At 36.6% G+C, this 11,300-nt stretch overlaps 1 protein-coding gene across 1 annotated transcript in view; it reads right to left on the bottom strand.

The window, feature by feature from the left end:
* Window positions 1-286: 286 nt before the first annotated feature.
* The window catches only part of LOC128987248 (uncharacterized), a 29,127-nt gene continuing 18,113 nt past the window's right edge, over window positions 287-11,300 (bottom strand). Inside the window, exons 4-5 of the mRNA XM_054408042.1 lie at window positions 3,568-3,801; window positions 287-2,047 (exon numbers count right to left, since the gene is read on the bottom strand). Of these exons, the coding sequence (XP_054264017.1) occupies window positions 1,594-2,047; window positions 3,568-3,801 (688 nt within the window). The 3' untranslated portion in view covers window positions 287-1,593. The remainder of the gene's footprint in view (window positions 2,048-3,567; window positions 3,802-11,300) is intronic.

Below are 11,300 nucleotides of genomic sequence, written 5' to 3'. Positions count from 1 at the left end.
GTATATACAAATATTGTAGGTATCAAGTGTCTTAAGGATACTGCAATTCAAATTCTGCACTTGACTGATTGTCAGGGGCGTTATGTTTGTATAGATAAAGAGATTGGTTTAAAAAATTAGTAAAGTAATCAATATTTGTTTAGAATCTGAAATTTGATTATATCCTCTCTTGTTTGTATATCCTTTCTCCTAAAGGAAAGAAGAGACATAATCCAGATGCAAAACTTGGCAATTTTCATACATAGTCGTAATGGACAATATGTTTCAAATAATTCAAACAAACACATTTGTACGTATATGTATATTTGTAACTATTTTATTACAATTCCAAAGTTATTATCCAAGTTATAAAGAGGTTTCACCTTATCACTATTGACTAGTTTAATAGGTATCCTGTTAATATTTCATAACAGAAATATTGTAGAGTATTCACTTAAGCAGTGATAAACAACAATCATACATGCTTTTTACAGGAAGGAAGCATTAAGACTATTATTTTATCATACAGGGTGAATAAAAAGTCAAGACCCCCCCTTCTAATATTTTTCCAAGTAAATATACAGAGATATCCATTTGGTGGTCGAGCAATCTTAGCAGGAAGTTTCATTTTATCATTTTGAAATCTTTGAGTGTCCCCCCAAAAGGGGGGATTTGGGGGGCAACTCAAATATTTTAAATGTAAACCCCCTTCAAGTGACACCTCATTTTGAAGTGTTTACAAAAACTTAAAGAATGGTGAAAACTAGAGGTCACTATCTCTTCTCTATCCAAAATGGTAGCCCGTCAAATGTTGTGGAAAATCAATGGTAAAATTGTTAATATTGGTTGTCATTTTGGTTAGAGAAGACATAGCGAGCTCTGGTTTTCACCATTCTTTAAGTTTGTTTAAGCACTTCAAAATAAGGTGTTACTTGATAGGGGTTTCTATTGAAACATTTTTAGTTGTCCCCCGAATCCCCCTTTTGGGGGACACTCAAAAATTTTAAATGTAATTCCCCTTCAAGTTACACCTCATTTTGAAGTGCTTAAACAAACTTAAAGAATGGTGAAAACCAGAGCTCGCTATGTCTTCTCTATTCTAACCAAAATGACAACCAATATTAACAATTTTACCATTGATTTTCCACAACATTTTGACGGGCTACCATTTTGGATAGAGAAGAGATAGTGACCTCTAGTTTTCACCATTCTTTAAGTTTTTGTAAACACTTCAAAATGAGGTGTCACTTGAAGGGGGTTTACTTTTAAAATATTTTAGTTGCCCCCCAAATCCCCCCTTTTGGGGGGACACTCAAAAATTTCAAAATGATAAAATGAAACTTCCTGCTAAGATTGCTCGACCACCAAAAGGATATCTCTGTATATTTACTTGGAAAAATATTAGAGGGGGGGGTCTTGACTTTTTATTCACCCGGTATAAAATTAATAGTTGAACAACACACATCCAACACACATTCTCATTCTAATTGTAATTGCTTTTATTAACCATAGATTAAAGGAGTAGACATCTTCTCCTTTAATCTATGTCTTACTTAACCTATAAAATCATGGTTTCCTGCTTACATTCTTGTCATGCAATGGTTGAACATGAAATCATGTACCGGTACATTGTTCAGTTGCTAATGAGCTTTTTATAGTGTACTGTTCTGGTGCAGTAATCTCTCTTCCAAAAGCTAAAAATGCAAGGTATGGGAATCTTTGGGTTATAAATAAAGCAAGCCACATGTTGAAATTTAAAATTGGCCTGATAATTGCCGCAAGAAAGGAATTCAAAATAGCATTGTGCACAAAGACTTGTAAGTTAAAAAGGGTTTTGCTGTATACATTAGTAAACTGGACATCATCAACTCCACATAACATTTTTGTAAATCCAAAAAAAGCTTCTGTGTTGATGAACGGTATCACAGCCCACATACCCTCTAGCAGGGCTTTTGACATCATCTGGAAATCAGTTGAATTCTGTTTTAATCCGACAACAAACACTTTGTCCAACATGGCCTGGCAAGTCTGTCTGGTGGTCTGTACATCGCCTTGGCATAAATTGTACCTGCAAGTATTATTTCTCATCAACACATTTTCATATTCAACCCTAAAGCAACAAACATTTGTTTATTAACATATAATATGTTACGTACGTCCATCTTTGGTGTTATGTATTATTCTGAGCATAGATGGGGGGGGCCTGTGCCTTCCAACTTTTAGGAATTTCTATTAAAAATACAATATTTTAGCATTTTTTTAGACTTCATAGTGCTGATATGTTGTGTGTGCCCCCCTCCCCGCAAAAAAATTTTGGTCACGGGATGCCTATGATTCTGAGGATAACGGATAACTATTTATTCAAGTCATCAGTCTTGGTGGCAAGAATGTTTAATTTTTTTCTGCTGTAGCTTGATGACAGTTTAATTTGCGAATTAAATATTTTTGTTATCCTATTTAAGATCATACTTTATGACCTTTTTACAGATTTAAAGATAAAAATTATAGTTGTGTTTGGTTCATAAAATTATAGCACACTGCTTTCCTGAAATGCACAAACCCAAAAAGGTTTATGAGCACAGATTAGCGGGTTTCGAATAAAAGAAAATAAATATGACTGAAGACAGGAAGACTTGAAATTTTTATGGGAAAATATATTATTCTATACAATGGCGAGGGTTATCAATTATTATCAATCAATTATCAATTATTTAAGATGGGGACGCCACTATGAGCGTATTTTAACCCAAATATGAGTGAAGGATGAGTGTAGGATGAGTGGCGCGATCTTGTAGTCTTGTTAGTGACTAAGGCCGACATGTTCCTTAGACACAGCTGTTAATTAATAGCCCATACAGCTAATGGCAACTAAGGGACCTACAGTTTATTGTGGAATCCGAACCACATTTTTTCCTCGTAATTAACGAATTGGTCTAATTATTTAGGATAGTACTGCGGATAGTCGTAGTACTCACTAGATTATAATATACAGATAGTTTGGTGGAATCTCTCATTAATAAAAGTATACAGGGTTGGGCGAAAGTATGGACATCCCCTGTTAACTTTTTAATAGGTTACACCAGGAAAACAAAACTCTGAACACCTCTATATGGCTTAGAATTACACGTTTTTGTTGCTATCCCAATTAATTTTTGTCCAGAACTCCAAAATAGGGTATTTTGGGGGCAGCTCATCAATGTAAAATGTAAAGTCCCATCAAGTGACTCGTCATTTTAAAGGTTACCGTATCAGTTAAAAAAGGTATCTGCAAAAACTAAAGGTCTCTTTCTATCAAGGCCATATTGGGATACCAACAAAAAGTGTAGTTTATGCCATTTAGAGGTGTTCAAATTTTGGTTTTACTGCTGTGACCCATTAAAAAGTTAATCCGGGGTGTCCATACTTTTGCCCAACCCTGTATAGTATGTGATAAGCACAAGATTCTTCTCCAACTATAAAATTATTTCACTGCTTCCCCTTTATGTCACCCATTTATTTTTATATTTTGAAAATCCTTATACGATTTGGCATACTGCTTGAGATTATGTTTGACTTTTAACTACATCTTTCTACAATATCCATGCTTACTTGTCTTTGATCCCAAGAAGATAACCGATTGTTCTCCAAAAGTGCACAAAACCTTCAAGATCTGCATCTGATCCTGAAAGTCCAAGTTCTTTTGATCTTAAAAGGGCAAAACCCATAAACCCGAACTGAGTGAGCGCCATGTCTCGCTGAGATATCTGACCATATCCAGCCTTGGATGCTCGTCTTGTTGCATGGCAATGGCGGCCTCTCACACCCAGTAGGGACTTGCTAGCTCTGAAAAATAGTTATTTGTGCAACTAGTGAGCAAAGGGAGCAATTGACTCACTCGAGAGAAATACTTACTCACGAGCCGTAGGCGAGTGAGGAATGGTTTCTCGAGTGAGGTATTTGCACTTTGCACTCGAGTTGCACATTATGTTTTTCCTACAGTTACCATAAAACAAATAAATTGGTAAAGAAACGTAACATATTTTTACACAGAAGTGAACTTTTAATATGACATTTAATGTGAAGTAACAAATACAACAGTACAACAGCTGACCAGCTGATTTACAGCCAGTGCTGCCAACGTATTTCTTATTTCGCGCGCATGCGACCTTGTCTACATGTTACACGCTCACTATTTCGTGCCTTCAGGTTGCAAATCTGGAATGAGACAAAGTAATTAGAGTGAGACAATGTTAACATTGTCTCATATTGATGAGCGAATTGGCCACTTTGCTTTCTCAAATCAGTGAGAGAACATGTACATTGTTAGGTAACTGTAGGAAAAACCAATATAACCAGATCTGATTGATTATTTTAGTTGTTAACATTTGAAAAAAACTGCAAAATAACAGTCTTCTTAAAATGTTAAGGCGATCTTACATTTGGCACTAATTTATTTTTTTATTCAAATAATTTGCAATTATTTGACACATGACATTTTAGTTTGGTGAAGATGATGGTACCTATTGATGTTTTGACTGAAAAAAATGTAAAATGTACATTCAAAAAAATATATATATATTAAGACTTCAGATCTGTGTGTGGTACCATTGAGTATACATGTACTGGAATAGTCACTCAATGGAGGTTATCGTTACCTGAACAGCGCTGTTGCACGAGTAGCATCAGTGGCCCGAACTACTCCACCTCGGGCTTGTCGGTAAGGCAGTTTGGTTGTTTTAGCAAAATTCCCATATAGGGAATAAGCTATTACTGCAGTACTCATGGTAAGACCTGGACCCGGGACCGATTTAATTTTTCCTTTAGAGGTCCCTAGAGGCCATTTATATAACAGCGTTAGTAAAAAGTCTGGAGACCCCCTGTTAATTTTTTAACAGCCCATACTAGATAAACTAAACTTGGCACAACTTTATGGCATGTTATGAAGTACTTTTTGGGCACAACCGCGACTTGGTATACATCCCCAAAATAGGGGATTTTGGGGAAAACTCAAAAATTTCAAATAGTAAGACCCATCGAGCGACCCCTCATTTTGAAGGTCCTGTTAAAAGAAAACCAACAACGTAAACTAGAGGGCTCTATCTCAATTCAGTAAATGGCAGCCAATTGAAATTCTCAGAAGTTAAATTTAACTTACAGCTTTCCAAGTCTGGAGATCCCCTGTAAATTTTGTAACGGCTCACACTAGGGAAACTAAACTCTACACACCTTTATGGCATGTTATGAAGTACTTTTTGAGCCTAATTGCTACTTGGTTTCCATACCCAAAATGGGGGATTTTGGGGGAAACTCAATAACTTTAAACGTTAAGCCCCATCAAGTGACCCCTCATTTTGAAGGTCCTGATAAAAGAAAACTAACAACGCAAACTAGACTGTCTCTATTTCAATCCAGCAAAAAATGGCAGCTGATTGAAATCTTTAGAAATCAGAATTAACTTGCAATTTTATATTCAATTGGCTGCCATATTTTACTGTGTTAGAGGATATATTTTACTGTGTTATGGGCCAAGTGGCTCTCATGCCCAAAAAGTACTTCATAACATGCTATAACGGTGTGCTGAGTTTAGTTTTTCTAGTATGGGCCGTTAAAAAATTAACAGGGGGTCTCCAGACTTACTAACCCTATCTAATATATAAAATTCTCGTGTCACAGTGTTTGTCTGCAAACTCCTCCGGAACGACTTCACCGATCGTTATGAAATTTGGTGTGTAAATTCTGTAGGTATGCGAATCGGACGTAAACTATTTCCCGTTTCGAAATTCTTAAAAGGGCTCCGCCCCAGTGGCTCTGGAGTTTCCCATGTTAACCTTATGAGAAATGGAATTAATGAATCTTAACAGCTGTTTCAATTAAACAAGTTGGTTCTGTTCTATGATGTTCAATAGCATTAAAGTTACAAGGATTACCAACAGGGTGCAGCACTATTATTTCTTTTACATTTATGACAACAGCTAATTTGCAACCAAAAGGTGAGTGAGCGTAGCGAACGAGCTAACCTGAAGGCAAGTGAGCGCAGCGAACGAGCTCCAACCTAAAGGTGAGTGAGCGTAGCGAACGAGCTCCAACCCAAAGGTGAGTAAGCGTAGCGAACGAACTTCAACCAGGACGTGATTGAGCGATGCGAACGAGATCATCTTGAAAATTAAACGTAACGGTACTTTCTTTCCAACGGTCTGTCTTAGGGGAAACCTATAACTTAGGCGATACGAAGTTCGCCGGGTCAGCTAGTATCTATATACAGTATATAAAATCCAATGTATGTATGTTTGTTTGTTTGTCCTTTATGGACTCCGAAACCACTCGACAGATTGTAATGAAACTTTCAGACATTGTTAAGCATTATTCATGGATGGTTTGTGTGAAGTTTGGTACAGATCCGTCAAAAGAGCTCCACCCCAGTGGCTCTGGAGTTTCCCATGTTAACCTTATGAGTACTCATGTTTAAATGGAATTAAAATATCTTAACAGCTGGTTTAACTAAACAATTTGATTCTGTGTTGTTCAATAGCATTAAAAAGTTAGGTACTTTCCTGTTAAAGGGAACATTCATTATTATCGATGATTTTTTCGATATATCAATATTTTTGTTTTCCGATCCATTACAAATTGACAACTGATCTTGTTTAGGTGGATTAAGAAATGAAACTGTTCTAAGCTAACCTAAAATAACCAACCAAACTTGTTGTACTATTTAAAAATTCCTTTTGATAACAGAAAAGGCAAGTTAAACACAGAATTTTTAAATGTCACACAGCAAGTTTGGTTAGTTATGTCAGGTTATTTTTTTTTAGAACAGTTTCATTTTATTATTGTTTGTTGATAGGTACTGAACAATATTTATCGTAGTTGTCAGCTGATATGTATCAATTGGTTAATATCGATATATCGAGAAAAAAATCATCGATAATAATGAATGTTCCCTTTAACAGGAGAGTACCAAAAGTTAATAGTAGTAATAGTTAATGGTGTAAACCTCCATTTATTCAAACGAGTTCGCGAACCAGCATGATCAGACCATGGGAACGGGGGTTTATGGGGTAAAAATTGGTTTTTTTCATTTTTGACCCTAAAACATAAAATTTAGCAATTTGTTTCCAAACCATTTTTTAGAGCTTAAAAAAAACAAATAATTTAGTATATTGAAGCGTTCGTGCGCCTAATGGTTATACGGAGAAAATTAAAAAAAAATTGTAATTTAAAATTCCCATGTTATTCTTATGGAGAATAAGTAAACTGTTGTTGTTTGCTTGTTTATGAGAATATTTTGATCACATTTGGAAAATGCAATTATTTCATACCAAACTATAAACATTTTACAAAAAATAAACACTTGTGCCCTCCCTGTTGGAGCAAACCTAGAGTACTAATGCTATTTAAATAAGGAATAAATGTGATATTTTTAGGAGACATTTTAGTGTAAATCCAATTAGGCAAATGGAAATTCGCTTAGTCTTCAGGCTTGCTGCGGCGGGGGTATTTTATTATTGCTTTCATAAATAGCATTTTTGTTGTTGCAATTTGTTTTTTCGGAGTTTCGTTGTTTTATAATAAATTTTTAATACTAAATGATTAAAAGTTCCTTAGAGGCGCACTGCACTACCGATAAGACTACCGTGATCCAAACGTCAGCGGCCCTAACTACGTTGCCAAAATTGGTAACAACTATTAGCATTACCTGACCCCTCTTATATGTGTATACTCAATGGTGGTACTTATCAAGAAAAACAGAGGTGAGCTAAGAGACTGAGATGATGAACTTTACTGATAATTTTTTAGTGATGGTAATTTGACTGAACCCATAACAGTTCCTTTCTTTATTTCAAAGTTCATCTCTCTACCAACACTAACTCCATCTCACTAACCCCACAACATATTTATTTGTTACATTGTAAATTGTTGCTTTATATCTTTTTTCACTGTAAAACGGTTTTGTTTCGTTTACTTTTATTACATTTTCTCTTAGCTCAAATTATTTTAGCAAGTTTTTTAAACGATGCGTTTCTGACAATAGATAGTGCATAGCTTATTCAATGATTAGTTTTATTTACGTAAATTTTAAAAACTGATAGAATTGCTTAACAATAATACAGGGTGGCACAGATGGATCGGATGGTTTTAAATACTTGTCATACTGTCAATTTTAAAGGTATTGGATTGAAAAAAGTGCAAAATGTGTAGTAACAAGTTTATTAACAAAAAATGAGTAAAGTTAGTTTGAAAAAAATTACATCCATCAAATGCCCTCCTTCTCTAGTGACACATTCTTGGAGTCGGTCCTTAAGGTTCCGCATTGCCCGCTCAAGCACATCACCAGGAATTGATGTGATTTCATTGTGAATTACACCCTTCAACACAATTCCGTGGTTCAATGGTCCGTGGTTTGTTAATGTAGACCCTTGCTTTTAAATAGCCCCATTAGAAAAAGTCACATACCGTGAGGTCCGGTGAGCGAGGGTGCCAATGGCCAATGGAAATCAATGGGAAATCAAACGGCTAGGGAACACAGAGCGTGTACAGCTTGCATTGATATCCTAGCGGCATGCAGTTGCCCCGTCTTGTTGGACCACATTTTGTCAATGTCGTAATTGTTCTCTTCAAGTTTTGGGAGAAGAAATTCTTCAATCATGTTCACATAACCCTGCAATTTAACAGTAACCGCCTGCTCCCTTTCATTTTTAAAAAAGTAAGGCCCAATTATCCCTACCTTAGAAACCCCACACCAAACCGTCACTTAGTCACTATGGAGAGGCCGTTGGTGTAGGTCTCTTGGGTTAGTGACGGCCCAGTAATGGTAATTTTGCTTGTTGACGTAGCCCTTAGGCGGTCGACACACGGGAAGACTGAAACGCAACTAAAGTTGAACCAACTTTTTTGTGACGCGATTACGATTGCAGTTGCGTTGGTTAAATCTGCACACGGGCGCGACTGTAGTTGAGTTGAGACAGTAAATCAGCTCTAATTTTGTTATAACGATACTGTGTACTGTGTATGGTGTTTGAAATGAGTGGTAGTGATTAAGAAGCCCTGGTGTTTTATAGACAATCAAGAACGTAGAAGGTATTGGGTACATCGTTATGTTAAAACAAATACCCCCGCCGCAGCAAACCTGCCGACTAAGCGAATTTCCATTTGTCTGAATTGATTTTCAGTTAAATATATTTTAATAACATTAGGTTTAACGAGTACCTAGGTTTGCTGCTACAAGGAAACTAATAAAGTGTGTTTTTGAGTAAAATATTGATAGCTTAGTACAAAATAAATAAATTTGCCAAGTTTTATCAAAATATATTCATAAACAAGCAAACTACAACATTTGACAATATTCTCCATAAGAATAACATGGGAATTTTAAATTTACAATTTTTTTAATTTTCTCCGTTACTAATAATCGAACAAAAATACTTTTACATACTAAGTTATTTGTTTTTTTAAGCTCTTTAAAAAGGTCTAAAGAGAAATTGGGAAATTTTGTGTTTTGAGGGTCAAAAGTGAGAAAAACCAATTTTTACCCCATAAAACCCCCCGTAAAGCCCCGTTCCCATGGTCCGATCGTGCTGGTTCGCGAACTCATTCAAGTTTATCCCGCTTTACACCTTTAAACCAAATTTCATCAAAATCTGACAAAAATTACTCAAGTTATCGCGTTCACGGACGTATATATATATATATATATATATATATATATATATATATATATGTCTATATATATATATATACATATATAAAAATTTGAACGAATAGTGTTTTTGGCCTCTGGGGACATCAAAATGAAAAAGTAAACCGGTCCCGGGTCTAGGTCTTACCGTGCCACCTACGGTAATAGCTACTTCCCTATAGGGAAATTCGCTAATATTAAATGTAGGCTCTTTGTAGCTGCCACTGCATTAAAAGAAACTGACGCAAAATTTCAGTCTATGAACAGGATGCCAAAAAGTACTTACGAAGAGTTATCGCAGTTGGTATGCCCGATCCTTGAAAAGCGCAATACAAATATGCGAAAAGTTGTTCAAACCAGGCGACTGAAATCACCTAGCAACCGGCAGGTCCGGTTGCTTAACGACTGATCGCCGACTGGTCCTCAACTGGTCGCATCGTAGTCGCACCGTGTGCACTGTCCCACCTAACTACATTGGTCGGGACGCTGGCGACTAGTTTGTCCAACTGGTTGCCGATTTCAGTTGGAAAACAGTCTTCCCGTGTGTCGACGGCCTACATGTGAAAGTATGGGCCTCATCAGACATCATATGATAGTCAGGTTTTCATCTTCCAATAACTCCAACATCCGTTGGCTAAACTGAAGCCTTTGAAGATGGTCTGTTTGGAGAATCTTCTGCACCACCATGATTTTATATGGGTGGAATTTTTCTTTGTTAAGAATCCTTTGAAGGCTCCAACGTGACTTTCCAAGAGCTTGAGCTTGACTTCTTGTTGATCGACGTGGGCTCGTATTCACATCGCGTATCACACGCTCAGGCGTTCTTACAGTACGAGGTCTAGGCGTCCATTTTGCAGCACAAGAACCAGTAGTTGCGGAAATTATGCACCCAACTCAATATCGTATTTCCCTTAGGAACACTACCGCAAGGTGGGATGTTGAAACGCCGATGAAAGCGTCACAGCAACAATTTACTCGTTATTGCGTATAAACTCTTCCACTGCAAAAACACGATGCTCAACGGACCACGTAGCCAGCGTGACTGCCTGCTGTCTACAACTGAACTTCCCATCCCCCCCACCACAGGACGAATACCACCGAACACGTGGCTCCCCCCCTCCAGACATACAGTACACTTCAAAACCACCCGATCCATCTGCACCATCTTGTATTTAAAAAAGTGTGTTTTAATTGTTGTTTATTTTCTATAGTTAGGTTAGTTTGTTTTTCACTTCACACTACAGTTGAGTCCCTCTTATCTGGACACCTTTTAACTGAACATCGGTTTAACCAGACTACACTTGCATAAGTGACATATCTCTTTAACCGGACAATTTTTACCAGCACATCAGCTTGCTCGGACTGGATTGGCTGGAAGTGGGACAGTTAAATACAAAAACATCATGAGTGAATGATAAGGGTTGTTATATTATTATTAACTGGTTTTCTTAGTAGTTTGTATGAAATTAAAATTTCAGGTTTTATGTTTAGGTTTACTGCCATTCAAACTGGTGGTATTGAAACGACTTTTCTCATGGGAAAGATTTTGACACCAGTGAACACATGTCTAAATACAATTCTCTCCCAAAGTTAAGTAAAATGTTTGGGTTAATTTTCGATTAATTTCCATGACTTGTTGACGTGCACTAGACATTACTATAACCTA

The sequence above is a fragment of the Macrosteles quadrilineatus genome, unplaced genomic scaffold (assembly GCF_028750875.1).
Source record: "Macrosteles quadrilineatus isolate MER2022 unplaced genomic scaffold, UCM_ALF_1.0 Scaffold_1__1_contigs__length_201487025, whole genome shotgun sequence".
NCBI lineage: Eukaryota > Metazoa > Arthropoda > Insecta > Hemiptera > Cicadellidae > Macrosteles > Macrosteles quadrilineatus.
Note: the sequence above shows the minus strand (reverse complement) of the source record. Positions and strands in the feature narration are given on the sequence as shown.